This window comes from Artemia sp. Qi Xiang Cuo, chromosome 9, assembly GCF_049724085.1.
Source record: "Artemia sp. Qi Xiang Cuo chromosome 9, ASM4972408v1, whole genome shotgun sequence".
Taxonomy (NCBI): Eukaryota; Metazoa; Arthropoda; class Branchiopoda; order Anostraca; family Artemiidae; genus Artemia; species Artemia sp. Qi Xiang Cuo.
In genome coordinates this window covers 45,686,557-45,705,468 of record NC_142802.1, presented here as the reverse complement: position 1 = coordinate 45,705,468, position 18,912 = coordinate 45,686,557, and the positions used below count along the sequence as shown (strand labels likewise).

Genomic DNA, 18,912 nt, shown 5'->3' with positions numbered 1-18,912 from the left:
GCGTACGTAGGCTAACCTAGCCTAACCTAACTTAACCTAACCTAACTTAATCTAACCTAACCTAACCTAATCATACATCTAACTTAGTGCATGTCTCTCACCTAACTTAAGCTAACCTAAGTGAAGCGTACGTAGGCTAACCTAACCTAACCTAATCTAACCTAACTTAATCTAGTCTAACCTAACCATACTCACCGGAAAAGGTTAGGTTAACTTATCATGAGCACTCATGATATGCAAATTTGCGTACATGTGTATACATGTGTGTAAATGTGGCAAGGTAAACCATAAACAAACACTAGTGATATAGTCCAACTCTTGCATTTCAATGAAAGAAATTAAAAATGAATTTGAAAATCAAGAAAATTGAACTAATACAGTTAACCATAAACAAACACCACTGAAATATTCCAGCTCTAGAATTTCAACTAAAGAAATTCTAAAAGAAATTTTAAAAATCATGAAAATCTAGCTGCGACAAGTAAAACCATAACCAAACACTAATGAAATATTCAAAATCTTTCATTTCAACGAAAGAAATTCAAATGAAATTTGAAAAATCCTGAAAATGAAACTGTGACATGGTAAACAATACGCAAACACAACTGAAATATTCAAACTCTTGCATTTCAGCGAATTATACTCAAATTAACATTGTAAAATAAAGATAATGCAACTGTGACAAGGTAAACCATAAGCAAACACTACTTAAATAGTCCAACTCTTGCTTGTCAACGAAATAAATTCAAAATGATCTTTGAAAAATCAAGAAAATGTAAATGTGATAAGGTAAACCATAACCAAACACAGCTAAAATATTCCAACTCTTGCATTTCAACGATACAAATTCGAAATGAACTTTGAAAAATCAAGAAAATGTAACTGCGACATGGTAAACCATAAGCAGACACTACTGAACTATTCAAACTCTTGCATTTCAACGGAATAAATTCAAAATTAACTTTGAAAAATCTGTAATATGTAACTGTGTGAATATAAACCATAACAAATCACCATTTAAATAGTTAAACTATTGAAATTCAACAAAATAAATTAGAAATGTTCTTTTAAAAATCTTTAAAATTTAACTGTGGCAATAAAAACCTAAATCAAAAACTACTGACATATTCCAACTCTTGCATTTGAAAGAAGTAAATTCAAAATTAAATTTTAAAAAAAATGAAATTTTAACTGTGAAACTGTAAACAACGACCAAAAACTACTGAAATATTCAGACTCTTTCATTTCAAAGAAAGAAATTAAAAATCAACTTATTAAAAACAATAAAATTTAACTTTGGTAAGGTATACAAAAACCAAACGCTAATTGAATATTCAAACTATTGAATTTCAAGTATATAAATTAAAATGAACATTTAAAAATCAATAAAAAGCAACTGGGTCAATTTAAAACATAACCTAACACTCCTTAAATATTCCAAATCTTTATTTTCAACGAAAGAAATTAAAAATGAACTATGAAAACTAAATAAAATTTAACATTTACAATATAAACCACAACCAAACACTACTGAAATAGGCCAGCTGTTTAACTTCATCGATAGGAATACACAAAGAACTTTTAAAAATCCATAAAATTTAACTGTGAGATGTTATACCATACCCGAACTCTACTGAAATATTCCAACACTTGCACATAAAAGAAAGAAATTCGAAATGAGATTTTAAAAATCAGGAAAATGTAACTGTGACAAGGTAAACCATAAGCAAACACTACTGAAATATTCCAACTCTTTAATTTCAACGAAATAAATTCAAAATGAACTTTTAAAAATCAAGAAAATGTAACTGTGCCGAGTTAAACCACAACCAAACACTGATTAAATATTCAAACCCTTTCATTTAAACTAAGTAAAATCAAATGAAATTAGTAAAATACATAACATGAAAATGTGACAAGGTAAACCACAACCAAACATTACTGAAATATTCAAACTCTTGCTTTTCAAAAAAACAAATTCAAAAATTAACTATTAAAAATCAATAAAATTTAACTGACAAGGTAAACCACAAACAAACACTAGTTAAATATTCCAACTCTTGCATTTAACATAAAGAAATTCAAAATGAACTTCGAAAAATATAGAAAATGTAACTTTGACAAGGTAAACCATGACCAACCACTACTGAAATATTACAACTCTAGCATTTCAAAGAAATAAATTCAAAATGAACTTTGAAAAATCAAGAAAATGTAACTGTGACAAGGTAAACCACAACCTAACTCTACTGAAATATTACAACTCTTGATTTTCAAATAAAGAAATTCAAAATTAGCTAAGAAAATTAATGAAAATTTAAATTTGAGATGGTAATCCACGACCAAACACTACTGAAATATTCCAGCTCTTGTATTTCAAAGAAAGAAATTAAAAATGAAATTTGACATATCAAGAAAATGTAACTTTGACAAGGTAAAACATAACCAATCACTGCTGAAATATTCCATCTCTTTCATTTCAAAAAATGCAATTCAAAATGAACTTAAAAAAATCAATAAAATGTAACTATGACAAGTTAAACCAAAACCAAACACTATTGAAATATTACAACTCTTGCTTTTCAAGGAAAGAAATTCAAAATGAACTTTGTAAAATCAAGAAACTGTAATTGTGACAAGTTAAACCATAACCGCACGCTACTGAAATAGTCCAACTCTTGCACTTCAACGAAAGAAATTCAAAATGAACTTTGAAAAATCAGGAAAATGTAACTGTGACAAGGTAAACCATAACCAAACACAACTGAAATATTCCAACTCTTGCATTTCAACTAAATAAATTCGAAATGAAATTTGAAAAATCAATAAAATGTAACTGTGACAAGGTAAACCAAAACCAAACACTAGTGAAATATTCGAACTCTTGCATTTAAAGGGACTAAATTCAAATGAACTTTGAAAAATCAAGAAAATGTAACTGTGACAAGGTAAACCATAATCAAACACAACTGAAATATTCCAACTCTTGCTTTTCAAAGAAAGAAATTCAAAATGATCTTTTAAAAATCATAAAAATGTAAGTGTGACAAGGTAAACCACAACCAAACACTACGGAAATAGTCCAACTCTTGCATTTCAAAGAAAGAAATTCAAAAAGAACTTTGAAAAATCAAGAAAATGTAACTGTGACAAGGTAAACCACTACCAAACACGACTGAAATATTCAAACTATTGCATTTCAACTAAATAAATTCAAAATGAACTTTTAAAAATCAATAAAATTTAACTGCGTAAAGGTAAACCACAACCAAACAATTCTAAAATATTCAAACTCTTGAATTTCAGTGAAAGAAATTCAAATGAACTTTGAAAAATCAAGAAAATTTAACTGTGACAAGGTAAATCACAGCCAAACACAATTGAAATATTACAAATCTTTCTTTTCAACGAAAGAAATTCAAAATGAACTTTGAAAAATCAAGAAAATGTAACTGTGACAAGGTAAACCACAAGCAAACACTACTGAAATATTCCAACTCTTGCATTTCAACAAAAGAAATTCAAAATGAACTTTGAAAAATCAAGAAAATGTAACTGCGACAAGTTAAACCACAGCCGAACTCTACTGAAATATTCCAACTCTTGCATTTCAACAAAATAATATCAAAATTAACATTGATCAATCAAGAAACTGTCCCTTTGAGACGGTAAACCACGACCAAACACTCCTTAAATATTCCATCTCTTTCATTACAACTAAATAAATTCACAATTAACTTTTAAAAATCAAGAACATGTACCTGTGAAAAGGTAAACCACCCACAAACACTGCTGAAATATTCCAACTCTTGAATTTCAACTAAAGAAATTCAAAATGAACTTTTAAAAATCAAGACAATGTAAATGTGACAAGGTAATCCACAACCAAACAAAACTTAAATATTACACCTATTGCAATTAATCGAAATAAATTCAAAATGAAATTTGAAAAATAAAGAAAATGTAACTATGATAAGTTAAACCACAACCAAACACTACTGAAATATTCCAAATCTTGAATTTCAAATAAATAAATTCAAATGAACTTTGAAAAATCAATAAAATGTAACTGTGACAAGGTAAACCACAGCCAAACACTACTGAAATATTCCAACTCGTGCACTTCAACGAAAGAAATTCAAAATGAACTTTGAAAAATCACGAAAATGTAACTGTGACAAGGTAAACCACAACCAAACACTACTGAAATATTCCAACTCTTGCATTTTTATATTGGTACCTGCAAGATCCATTTTATTTACAACGCTTTTCGGAAGGGTTTGTAGGAAATCTGCGAGAATTGTTCCAATCTGATCATCAAAATGTACTACTTTTTAGTGGCTGGCCGGCTAAACAAGAAGACTACGGGAAGATTCAAGAAAAAACTGGTGTTCCTAAGTCTCGCTTTTTGAAACACGTACTCACTGATGGTTAATAATAGGACCTGCCGCTTCGAGGCTAAGGGAATAGCTGCCAGCTCTGTTTGAATACTTTGTTGTCTATATTCCAAATAAAAATCCTAGTCTAATACAAATCAAATGCATACAAAGAGATTGTCCGGCTGATCAAACAACCGACCATGAAAGTAGTGGCAATTTATTGTTAATAGTTCAAACCTCTTCACACGTTTCACGGAAAAGCTTCTGCGGGAAGAGCCTCTAGTGCATGAACTCTATATGAAGCTGAATCTCCTGGTCTTGACATTGACTAAACGAATTTTAAAACCCGAAGCGATGAAGAACTTAGGGATGAACTAACGCTCCAGCCATTCGAAGATGAAAAATACTTCGTGCCACTGCTACAGACAGTCGAGAGTGACGAGATTGACGACTGTCTGATCATTGGATCATTATCACACGGGTCTGTCAGCATTGAGTGGGGTTTCTCGCTTTCTGGGTGAGTTCTCAGCGAAGAAAGAGCTTTGATGAATGAGCGAACTTTGAATGCAAAACTGTTTGTGATAGATGGGTGGGGCAGATTTGGAGGACGTGCGCGAAATGTTGCTATCACTGAAGACTTAATAAAACTGGCCAAATCCGCTAGATAAAGCTATGATTTGTACCTACAGCAGGAAAAAGCCTTGAAAGAAAAAAATGAAAAAGAGTGGCAGGATTTGGAGGCAAGAGAATGGCTGAGACATCAGCAGCTCGCTGAAACCTATTTGAAAAGACAGACTATATAGACTCTCGAAAAATGTCACAAAGAAAAAAAAAAGAAGTGCTTGGTTCCAAGGAACAGGCCGCAGACGAGTTGATGAATGAAGCTCATAACCGGCTGGAAAAGGGCATAGAAAATAAGGACATGGTCAGAATACAGCAAGCGTAGGCCATGATAGATGGGACTCTGTCGATGCGGTACTGGACAAAACAAGGGAGCTGCTACTCTTGAAACCGCCCAGCAGCAGTTAGAGTAAAAGAAACAGTTGCTGATCACATCTCTGTTCCAGCAGAAGGCAGTGCAAAAAAGGGAAGCAAATAGGTTGTTGTCTTTTAGGTACCATGCCTTTATCTCTTTCATCATATTTTTGTATTCGAAAGTAAAGTGTTCAGAAAAAAGAAGATAAAAGCTCCTTCCGTGACATGATGGTTCTCAGGTGGTCTGTTTCTTAATTATTACTTGGCCTCTTATCATGGAGAGATGTCTGCCACTGATCATTCCCATTTTTTTTCTTTAGTCAAGTGTCATATGCTGTTGTGTCACTGCTTTTTCTTTCAAAAGCTTTCTGAAAACACAGTTTTGGGGTCCATTTTGCGTCCAAAATGGTCCCTAGAGAGGTCCCTTTTTCAACTAAAAAGAGGTCATATATATATCTATATATATATATATATATATATATATATATATATATATATATATATATATATATATATATATATATATATATATATATTATATATATTTTATATATGTATATATTTATATATATATTTATATATATATATATATATATATATATATATATATATATATATATTTTTTTTTTTTTTTTTTTTTTTTTTTTTTTATATATATGTATATATATATATATATTTATATATATATATATATATATATATATATATATATATATATATATATATATATATATATATATATATATATATATATATATATATATATATATATATATATATATATATATATATATATATATATATATATATATATATATATATATATATATATATATATATATATATATATATATATATATATATATATATATATATATATATATATATATATATATATATATATATATATATGTATATATATATATATATATATATATATGTAATATATATATATATATATGTATGTATATATATATATATATATATATATATATATATATATATATATATATATATATATATATATATATATATATATATATATATATATATATATATATATATATATATATATATATATATATATATATATATTTCTTGGCAGTACACCTGTCTCTTAGTAATTTCTCAAGTTTCAACTCGTCAGCATTGTCAGTTTTGCAGAACATCGCTATGGAGATGATTCTAACTCTGATCGATATTGTTGCATGCAAGCCTGATGTGACAGTTTCTTGAAATCCAGTTTGAATTTCGGTTTGCTGAAATGTCTTCCGCTACCGCTGCAATCGGTGGGTCACAGTTTGGATAATCAACTTGAAAGAATGGATTTTGTATAAAAAAAAAACGAAAAAAAAACAACATAAAAACAGCACAATATTTATCAATTTTATCGCCTAAAACCTCGATACGGCCTTAAAAGCATTCTCGGGTGTTAACATTTAACATGATTTCTCCTGGGTCTAGGCCTTTTCTAGGAAGCAGCTTCGCACTCTGGAAAGGCTTTCAAAGCAATAATCCATTTCGCCATTTCTGTATTTTGGCTCCAGAAAAGAGGATTTGGCGTGAATTGCAGCATCCAGATTATCCACTAACTTGATTCTGAAGACATCGCACAGCTCGTTACATAGAACGATTTACAATCATACCGTCGCCTGATAGGCCTTGATATGGTTGCTTGAAAAAAGAGGAATAGTTATGGAGTGACCATTCGTTACTATGATTCGGAGGACAAAGCAGATTTTGTTTACATAGAACGATTTCCAGTCATTTAATGAGTGGCCTCAGAATAGGAGATCGCCTTAGATTACGTCTTTGAAAATGTTCTTTTAATTGGCCATTAGTCTCAACCATTCAATTCATCATCTTATTCCAGCGACATAATTCATTTTTTACCACCACATTATCTGCCTTTTCTCGTGTTAATCCAGAAGGAATGAAATTCCTGCTAAATAGAAGTGGACATTTACTTTTGAAGGAGAAGGAGGGTTCTGGTCTCCTTCCTAGGCGCATGCCCAAACAATACCTAAATTAATGACTACTATTTAGATTTTACTGGAAGATTTGTTGTTTGACATTGTTGTCAAACGATATAGTCTTTGAACAAGAAAGAGCTGAAGATTATATAAGCACTAATCTATTTCGGGGGAGGGATCTTTTTGGCCTGGAAAAAAAATCCAAAGAAAACGAAACGCAGACATTGTATGTAAAATGTCCAAAAAAATAGAAATAATCTCGAGATTCTCGATTTTTATTTCCATATAACAATACAATAATAACACTACAGTCTACGAATCCCCACAAACCCTCCAAGGTAGCCCAAAGATCACCTCGATACTACAACAACTAACAACTCACCGCAGCACCGAGCCACCTGAGGCCAACATAGCTACGCAAGCTCCTCCTCCACCCCAATCTATTCAAAGCCTCCCTTTTTATACCCTCCCAGGAAGTTCTCATTTCCTTTAAATCTTTCTTTATGACGTCCTCCCGACCCAGACGAGGACGACCTGCTTTCCGTCTAGCCCTAGACGGTTGGCCGAAAAGGACAATCTTTGGCAATCTGTCACCCTTCATCCGCACAAAACCTTTATTTCATTGTAGCCCTAGAGAGCGGTATTGAAGCGCACTTTTCGTACAACCTTTTGTTTGAAATACGGTCAGTCAGCCAGGCACCCAGAACAATCCGTAAGCAACTTCTCTTGAAAACATGTAGCAAATCTTCATCCGCTTTTCGGAGCGCCCATGTTTCAGAGCCATGTTTGACCACTGTTATCACTGCAGCTTCTAATATTCTAATCTTGGTTTGCAAACTTATCTTCCTATTCTTCAAAACCTTTTCTGACTGTGAAAAACAACCTGAGCCTTGGCTATTCTACTTTATATTCTACTTTTATCTTTACTAACTATTAATTAAAAAAAAAATTTTTCCACAAAATAAGTTTTTAAAAAAAAAAGTAAACAACTCCATTAAACCAAAAATGAACAAAAATAGAATCAAATAATCTACCAAGCATACAACTACCAAAAACGAGTATCAATAAATAAAAGAAACCCCAAACCAAACTTAAGTTAAAATAAGTAATAGAGTCAATCACAAAACGAGCAGAAATTAATATGAGTAGGGTTCTAAACCCCATGCTTTCAAAAATCCAGAATATAATCTGTACTTTGCTGAAAAAATTCAAATGAATTTACTGAAAAAATTGTGCATTGTCAGTTTAATATACATATGCTGATATTTGTTCGTTAAAATCTTAATTAATTAAAACAAAAAATTAATTATTAGGTTATAAAAGTAAAAACCTTTAAAAGAATTTTTTTCAGTAAAGTACAAATTATATTCTTGATTTTAGAAAGCATGGGATTTAGAACCCTACTCATATTAATTTCTGCTCGTTTTGAGTTTGACTCTGTTATTCATTTTAATTTCTGTTTGTTAACTTTGATTGAATGTGTTCGGAAAAATGGTGGGCGTGAGAGCGGGGTTAGTTGCTCTCCATTCACTTTCAACTATTAAAAACGGCACTAGCTCTTTCAATTTCCAGTCGAATGAGCCATTTTTGATGTTTCTGCGACGACACTTTCTATAAAAACCTTATACGCCCCCAGGGCATAACTTACAACCCTTGCCCTGTGGGTTGTGAGGGGAGGGTTTTCATCCTCAAAGACCTGATTTCCAGAATAAACTACGTTGAACAAAACGAATAACTCAAATTTTGATTGGATGTATTTGGGGAAATGGTGGGCGTGAGAGTGGGTTTAGTCGCCCTTCAATCCCTTTCGACTATTAAAGAGAGCACTAGCTCGCTCAATTTCCAATCGAATGAGCCCTTTTTGAAGTTTTTCCGACAATGCTTTCTATAAAAAAAACCTTATATGCCCCCAGGGCATAACTTACAGCCCTTGCTCTGAGGGCTGTGGCGGGTTTGTCATAACTTACAACCCTTGCCCTGAGGGCTGTGTGTGTGTGGGGGGGGGGGGTTGTCATCCTCAAATACCTAATTTCCTGAATTTTCAACTACGTTAATAAAAATGGCTATCTCAAGATTTTGATTGTATGTGTTTGGGGAAATGGTGGGCGTGAGAGGGGGGTTAGTCGCCATTCAATTACTTTCGACTATTAAGAAGGGCACTAGCCATTTCAATTTCCAATCGAATGAGCCCTTCTTGAGGTTTCTACGACAACGCTTTCTATAAACAAAACCTTATATGCCCCCAGGGCATACTTACAGCCCTTGCTCTGAGGGCTGTGGCGGATTTGTCATCCTTAAAGACCTAATTTCTAAAACTTTCAACTACGTTGAACAAAATAACCACATATAAATTTTGATTGGATGTGTTGAGAAGGGTGGGCGTGAGAGGGGGATTAGTTCCCCTCCAATCACTTTCAGCTATTAAAAAGAGCACTAGCCCTTTGAATATATCGATTGAGCTATTTTTCAAGTTTCTACGACAAAGCTTTCAATAAAAACCTTATATGCCCCGAAGGCGTAACTTATAACCATTGCCCTGAGGGCTCTGAGGGGGTTATCATTCTCAAACACATAATTTTCGGAACTTTCAACTATGTTGAACAAAATGGCTATCTTAAAATTTTAATTGGATGTGTTGGGATAAGTGGTGGGCGTGGCAGACGGGTTAGTTGCCCTCAAATCATTTTTGACTGTAAAAAAGGGCACTAGCCATTTGAATTTCTAGTCGAATAAGCCGTTTTTCAAGTCTCAACAACAAAGCTTTCAATAAAACACCTTATACCCCCAGGGCATAACTTATAACCCTTGCCCTGAAGACTGTGGGAGGAGTGTCCTGCTCAAAGATATAATTTAAAGAACTTTCAACTGCGTTGAACAAAATGGCGATCTCAAAATTTTGATTGGATATGTTTGTAGAAATGGTGGGCGTGGAAGGGGTGTTAGTTGCCTTCCAATTACTTTCGACTATTAAAAAGGGCACTAGTCATTTCAATTTTCAATCGAACGAGCCTTTTTTGAAGTTTCTACGACAACGCTTTCTATAAAAACCATTATATGTCCCCAGGCATAACTTAGAACCCTTGCCCTGAGGGCTGTGAGGGGGGGGGGTTGTCATCCTCAAAGACCTAATTCTCAGAACTTTCAACTACGTTGAACAAAATGGCTGAAAATCTTGATTGGATGTGTTTGGGGAAAAGGTGGGCATGAGAGGGGGGTTAGTTGCAGTTGCCCTCTCTAATCACTTTCGACTAGTAAAAAGGGCACTAGCCCTTTGAATTTTCAATCGAATGAGCCCTTCTTGAAGTTTCTACGACAAAGCTTTCTCTAAAAAATCTTATATGCCCCCAGGGCATAACTTAAAACCCTTGCCCTGAGGGCTGTAGGGGGGATTTTCCTCCTCAAAAACATAATTTCCATCTAGAAATCAACTACGTTGAACAAAATGGCTAACTCAAAATTTTGATTGGATTTGTTTGGGGAAATGGTGGGCGTGGAAGGGGTGTTCGTTGTCTTTCAATCACTTTCGACTATCAAAAAGGGTACTAGCCATTCCAATTTCCAATCGAATGAGCCCTTTTCGAAGTTTCTACGACAAATCCTTCGATACGAAGTGCCCATGTCTAAGAAAAAAAAATAAATAATACATTGTGCCAACAGCTTTCTTTACTTAGGCAGCGCGATTGTGCTGCCTATGATACTACCAAGGTAAGTGAAGCTGCCCACCTGATCAATCTTTTCGTTACCCAACGTCACCTTTTCATCTTCCCTTATTCCTTGCCTTAGTGACTTAGTCTTCTCAACATTAATTTTCAAATCCATTCTAGCACCCTGAACTCGCAAAACCTCTGAAAGTTCATTCATTTTGCTCACACTTTCATCTAGGATGCTTAAATCATCAGCATAATGTAAGTCCAGGTGACTTTTTCCTCCCCATTTGATTCCGTGGTCTCCCATTGTCTTTCCCGTGCTCCTTAAGACGAAGTCCATCAAAATAATCCATATAAAGAAGGATAGAACACAACCCTGCTTAACTCCAGATTTAATACAAAACCAGCTGCTAACCTCATTTACTACCTTAACAACAGCAGTGTTATTCTCGTACATAGCACTAAAAAACTTTAAGGTATTTTCCTGGTATACCATACAAGGATAAAACCTTTACTAAAGCTCTTCTATCAACAGAATCGAACACTTGCTCATAATCTATGAAACAGAGGACCAAAGGTCTTTGACAACTCAAGTGTAATTGTGCCCAAGTGTAATTGTGCAGGTTATGCAGGTAAACAGCCTAGCCATTTGTCAAGAAGTAGTGGACACTTTAATTGTTCCTTATTTTTCTTTTAGCTAGAACATAATGCCAAATTACTATTATTAGGGATTGATGCAGCAAAAAGAATGGACGCAACGCACTCGGTCACTAAAATTCGCTTTAGCTCAGGTTTATTTCGAAGAAAGGTGGGGCTACGAAAGGACTAGTAGTCTTTATAGAGCACACTCGTGCACACCAAAACTTTATTTTTACTCCATTGGTCCATAATGATATGGCTGTCCTGAGTTGGCTGTCCTGCATGGAAGGTTGTCGGAATCAGCTTTTTATCGTTTATCGCCTCATCATCCTTTGGTCCATCTGTTCGGTTAATCTCATTGTAGTTTTTTTTTTCTTTTTTTTTTCGTAGTGTATTTTATTTGTAGTGTATTTCATTTTCTTTTTTTTTTCTTTCCTTGTGTTACTCCACAAGTGCCATAACTTGTTATGATGTGGGTTATAAATAAATTATTATTATTATTATTATAACCTGACATATTTACTTTTGTAGTTAATCTATTCTTTTGAACTATTCTATTCTTTTAAATTAATAATCAAACTACCCATTATATTATATAAGCCGGCTGTTTCCTAATCAGTTGCTACCGAATACATAAGTTTTTGTTAAATTATACTTTGTTTCCAGTTAACTAAGCCACAGTTGTTATCGAACATAATCAAGAAAATCAGTTAAACCACCATGATTCGCGCAAATATTTTACCAACCCAATTATTTTACTGCGTCACCAGGTGTTTTTCTGTGGGGAGGGGGGATCCCCTCCTCCATTGGTGACGACCTCGATAGATACTCAGTTCATGTGCCGCAATAAAATAGAAGATACTGTTCAATCTTTTAAATTTATAGGAGGAACTAATTATGTGGAGGTATAACTGTAAATACTTATTCACTCACATTAAGCGTCAAATTTACTTTTATATATCCCATAGAATGTTTTCATGTTGCTTCTTAGTCTTTAGTCCTCACGATACACCCTATAGGCTTTAGGGGCAACCGTAGTTACGGTTATTTTTCGTAATGCCGTTATAAATTTTAAAATCTGTGTAAGAACAAGATAAAATTTCTGATCAGGTTTAACCTAAAAAGATTTTATGTCAAATTTCTTTTTTTACAAAATTAGGAAATCTTTAAATCTTGACTACAGTAGCCGAACGGTATCAAATACTGGCAAATATAGATCCTGAAAAACAGAATAGAAAAAACGCAAAATATGGAAAACATTACCAATTGTAGGCCAATCAGTAATACTGTTTTCAATGAAAACTTTCGGCCACATAAATCAAAAAGGTCTTCTAAACTGGGTCCCAGCAATTCCATGACAAGGGCTGAATATTTTCCACACGGGCCGAAGTAATATACGTCAGGGATTCCCTCTGTGAAAATATAATCATCATAAATCTAGTAGTGACATAAATGCAAAACTGCAGAGAAAATATGTATACGAAAATTTCTGAAACTCTCGGAGTTAAAACGATATTTTGACAAATTCATTGATCCAAATTAAACAGAAACTTTTCATAGCTTACGTAGCTTTGGATATACACTACATGATATATATATATATATATATATATGTATATATATATGTATGTATGTCAATAAGAAATATAAAACTAAAATAATCTAGTTGAAGGTAAAACAACGATAATTCTAATTTACCCACAAAAGTAAAAATACAATTCTAATTAATACAGAAATTAAGCATCATATCTTACGTAATATTTCCAATATCGATCAGATAAAAAAAAAAATAGAATATGTTCTTTTTCCTTGCAATCTTGCACAATGTTCATTCTTGATTAAAGCCGTCTCAATTAGTCCCTGTATTTTCAGATAAATTAGCATAAAATTATAGATATGCTCTGAGTACGCATAAAAGCCACTAAAAAGAAACTATATTTTTAAATTTCGGTCCTTTTGTGATAGAAACTTGAATAAAAATTAACTTTGGCAAATTTTCATAAACATTTGGACGCTATTTCTTTTTTTTAATACAATAATTTTCTTTTAAAAAGTCCTAAGACCGGGGATCCCCCGATATCCATAAACCAACGTAATATACTTTTTATTTGCGTCTTTTTTGGTAATATTTGTCTTTTTATTTTCAAGATTATTGGTAACATTGATGTCCCTAACCCATTTGATGTCCCTAAGTTGATCGATGGTATTTGGATCGCGATCAAATCGTTCACAAACATCTTCTCGAGGTGGTCACAGTTAAAAAGGCACTGCTAGACCCCCAGGCAACTGTGATGGTGACGAGGCTAGACGACCGGTACGTTCTTGCTGGTCGCCAAGATAGGACAACATTCCAGTCCAGTACCTCCAAGTAAACTAGCTTATATAGTCAACCCTTTCCTCACCGTCATGATTGACTGTAAAATTGGATAGTTAATTCAGCTAACCAGGCAAACTTAAATACAGGACATGCAGAAATGATGTATTTTTTAAAAACAGTGGATTTTATTCTCACTATTTGTCATAAAAACTTTCGATTTTTTAGAAATTTTGCAACTGATTAACACGGTGACAAAATGAGGGGATTAAACCCAGATTATGAGTTGTAGCAGAAAACTAATGAAACTGACTACACTGCAGCGATTTGGCAACGCTGTCCTGTTGCCCTTGATAGGGCATGTGTATCATCCCCCGCCCATAGGTTAGTGCAAGTCTCAACTCCTTCCGTTATCTATGTAACTTTTGTGACTGCTATTAGCAAAATTATGTTTTAGTTGTGCGTCAAGCAAAATAGATAGCGGAGTTAGGAGCAACGTAATGCCATCGAATTCTGTGTTAGGCTTGGTGGATCGGCACGTGGGGGGGAGGATTGAAAAGTTAAAACAAGCCAATGGGGAACATTCTTTATCCTAAGCTCAAGTTTTTCACTGGCACATATTGAAAGACAGATAACTCGCTGAAGATGAACACCGTTAAGGGAGGCCTTCAGCTTCGAAAACATCGAACATGTAAACACTGATTCTTGTGAGATCCGACCGTCCTTTAACCTGAAGAATATGTGAACAATTAAATTTGAATTTTTTACTATTCATCAAACTATGATTAAACATTTACACACGCAATACATTGATATTTGAACATTAAAATAAAACTTTGGCAGACAAAAAAATCAGTCTCATTACTTTTCTGCCCCATCTGCGTATCTACGGGCAGGGCCAATTTCGTCTGTGGTCGGTTACTGCAGGAGTCCGAAATGCCTAATCAAGGGTCTGTTGAGAAGTTGAAGGGACTAATTCAAATTAAGGCAACATTGGTGCCTATCTCGTCAATGGTGACTACTTAACGACTGTAAAGTGTCACTTTGCCAGTTTATACCAAGGCTCAGTCCTACTAGAAAAACCGAATTCAAAGAAAAAGTACTCGATTGCTTCATACGTTGTCAGACCGTACCACTTGCTGTACATTGTTAGAACCATTTTTTGTTGATTCATATGGAACACTTTTTCTAGCCTTAAGAGCGGCAGTTCTTTTTGTTGGCGAACATGTCAAAATTGAAAAAGTTTCTTCTAATAAAATGAGAAGAGGACCAGTCCCCTTTTATTTAATCCAGCCAGTTCTTTGACAAAAACACATATACGGTATTACTCCCTTTTTGTTGTTACTCCTATTTTCCCGTCAAATTTTTGAAACATTTTTTACCAGCACAAGTACACGTAAAATCATCCCAACACCTAAATAATTTTACCTTATTGGCAAATTTGTTTAAAATTTTAGCTGTAAGCCTGGTTATTAACCTAAAGTTAACACAGGGACGGTGCAATAATTTTATCATTAATAAACAGAGTGTATTAACTACTCAAACTAAAATATGGTGTGCTAACCTCTTAATTGTTACCATAGAACTTGCAACAATTCAATGAATTAAAGTAGGCTTATTAGCGAGTATCAAAATCGAATAATGGCTCATCAATGACCGACGGAAGTCCTACCCAGCAATGGCTAGCATTCCATCACAGTTGCATAATTGTTTGATTTAAGGCCTTATGGTTTACATGTGATATTTTTTAAATTGAAGGGATGTGTTGACACGACTAGAAATTAATACTACTTTGTATTTACTTTTAAGATATTGATTTCATTGATTTTTAAAAAAATATTTGAACAACACTGTTGAGAAAAAAGTAACATAATAGTTCATCAATAGGCCTATATATACAGGATAAAAGAGAGAAGTGAAAAATGGTCAGTACCAAAGATCAATTCAGCCTGCCTTATTTTGCTGCAGCCTACGAACTTGACGCAATTAATATTTTTTTTATTTTTATAGTTTAAACATGAATATTTATCTGGATTTATGAACATGACAAACCAGAAAACAATGAACTCCCCACCAATTGTTAGCATCGCCCCCTTCCCACCCCTGTAACGTATGATTACCTCAACCATTATCTCCATATAGAAGACACTGGGTGATTGTCCCTCAAATAGAGCCATAAGGACATCACCCCAATAAAACACCATGAAAATTATATTAAAATTAGCATACTGCGATCAAAGGTAGCTAGAATTCGTGTTACTTTTTTACTTTTGACTCGATAGGTTTGTAGACGGATAAGGGGCGAGGATGCAGTTATAATTCAGATTTGCAACTTTACAATTTCAAAAGGATGGCAGATCGGCAAAAAAATGGCAAATCTTTAACAAAATTTAATCTTACCATGAGGTCCTAGCTGTTTGTAGAATCGATATTCAAGGTGCAGTTGAGGAGCTTTAGATTTCAATGGTTCTAATTTAATTGCTACGTGTTCTCCAGTGTATAGATTTTTCCCTGAAAGGAAAAACACCGTAACAGAACATACAAAAAATTATACGAAGGTAAAGTAAAGCGACGTAATACAAAGGTAAATCGAAGAGTACGAGTTTTTAAACTATAACTGAAAAATAAAAAAATTAGAATAATACAATTACCTTCAGGAAATTAAAAATGCTTTCGCAACTAAAGTAAATAATTTCGAAGACCACACTGCCATTCCATGACGATAAATAAAAGTTCAAATAGGGATAAAATCCTTTTAATAGACAGTGATAACTTTCCCAAACAGTGATAAATTTCACAAAACATACTAGATATTTCGGTCACAGATGCAGTGACCATCATCAGTAGCAATACTGGTGTAATCAGAGTATTAATACTGATGACGGTCACTGCATATGTGACCGAAATATCTAGTATTTTTTGTGAAATTTATCACTGTCTATTAAAAGGATTTTATCCCTATTCGAACTTTTATTTATCGAAATAAAGCAAATTTGATTTATCAAAATTTGCAAATTTTCATAAGACTTGAGAACTCAAAGAATACATGGGTATCCTCGGGTTTCTTATATTAGTCTTCCTACGGATATTCGAGATGGGTAATATTTCTAAACATTTGGATGGAAACTCCTAAACTAAGGCATAGCGTACAAGTATATAAATCCTGCCAAATCTAAAATAAAATATAAAATCTAAAAGAAAATTTTTCATGAGCTAAACAATAAAAACAATTAAATACACGACTTCTTTTTTTCAAACCCACTATTGCAATGACCAGTCTGGCAAGGATAAACTTCTGATTAAACATTAATTATTGCGTCAAAACCTCCCATCAACCAAATAAAAAAGATAAAAGGGTGAAGACCCTACTGAGCCATTGATCGACGTTTTATCAAACAGTTCGTGGTAACGAACTGCAAGTAAGGAGCGACCCGGAGCAAGTAAGGAGCAAGTAGGAATCGACGTTTTATCAAACAGTTCGTGGTAACGAACTGCAAGTAAGGAGCGACCCGGCTCAATAGTTTTGATACCAATAGATACATCAAAACAATCAGATTTTTATGCTGATTTTAAATATATAAGTTTCATCAAGTTTAATCTTACCCATCAAAAGTTACGAGAAAATTTGCCCTATTTTCGAAAAAAAGGGGGAAACAGCCCCTAAAAGTCATAGAACTTTAATGAAAATCACACCATCAGGTTCAGCGTATTAGAGAACCCTACTATAGAAGTTTCAAGCTCCTATCTGCAAAAATGTGGAATTTTGTATTTTTTGCCAGAAGAAGGATGACGGATGCGTGCTATTTTTTTTTCCAGGGGTGATCGTGTCGATCCAGTGGTCCTAGAATATCGTGAGAGTGCTCATTCGAACGGAAATTAAAAGTTCTAGTGCCCTTCTTAAGTGACCAAAAAAATTGGAGGGCAACTAGGCCCCCGTCCACGCTCATTTTTCTACCGGAGTCACCCAATCAAAATTTTGAGTTAGCCATTTTGTTCAGCATAGTCGAAAATCTAATAAATATGCCTTTGAGAATAACTTAATGCCCCACAGTTCCCGGGGGAGACTGCAAGTTATGAACTTTGCCTATTGTTTACATATAGTATTGATTAATAGGAAGTATACAAGCAATATCAGGAGGGATTTTTTTCTGGTGGGGGGGGGATCAGATGAGGTGGTTACGGGGGAGGATCGTTCAATGGAGGATGTTTCCTTTGGTAAGTAGAAAGGACCCTATAACTCGTGACGGGACTCCATATATGGGCATAGAGTCACTAGGGAGATGGTTTTTGTCAGTGAGAATGAAAAAACAGGATTTTTCTCACTTTGATGGATATTTCAAGGGTGATTATGATTGTTTGTCAATTCATTTTATGTTTTTCTTGTATGTCAACCGTTCTTTATGGATGTTTTCAGGTTTTTGTCACTGAAAATGAAAAAACAGGATTCTTAACACATTGATATATGTTTATTGTATGGTTATTGGTGTTATTAAATTTATTTGTTGTTTTTCATGGATGTCAACAGCAATTTATGTCAGTTTTATGGTTTTTGTCAGTTGATTACATAATATCTCCGACGAGTACAGCAATTTATGTATGTTTTATGGTTTTTATCACTGAGAATGAAAAAACAGGATTTTTCTCACTTGAAAAAACAGGATTTTTCTCACTTTGATGTATTTCCAAGGAGAATTGTCTCCGGGTGAAGTTTATTAATGTCTTTGGAGTTCGCCCAGGAGAATTGTTTCTGGGCGAAGTTTTTTAATGTCTTTGGTGTTCGTCCAGGAGAATTGTTTCTGGGCGAAGTTTTTAATGTCTGACGGGTGATGTCAAGGTTGATTGATTTGTCACGAAAGTGGAATTAATTTGTTGTTTCTAAGGGTAATTATTGATTCACGAAAGGGGAATTAATTTGTTGTTTCTAAGAGGAATTTTTGATTAACAAAAGGGGAATTAATTTGTTGTTTCTAAGGAGAATTATTGAT

General features: G+C 33.7%; 1 protein-coding gene across 2 annotated transcripts in view; it reads right to left on the bottom strand.

The window, feature by feature from the left end:
• gish (casein kinase I gish) overlaps positions 1-18,912 on the bottom strand; it is a 156,404-nt gene that overhangs the window by 83,457 nt on the left and 54,035 nt on the right. For both annotated transcript variants that reach the window (XM_089094620.1, XM_089094621.1), the window contains exons 3-4: positions 16,328-16,438; positions 12,877-13,025 (exon numbers count right to left, since the gene is read on the bottom strand). In XM_089094620.1, coding sequence (XP_088950746.1) covers positions 12,877-13,025; positions 16,328-16,438 — 260 coding nt within the window. The remainder of the gene's footprint in view (positions 1-12,876; positions 13,026-16,327; positions 16,439-18,912) is intronic.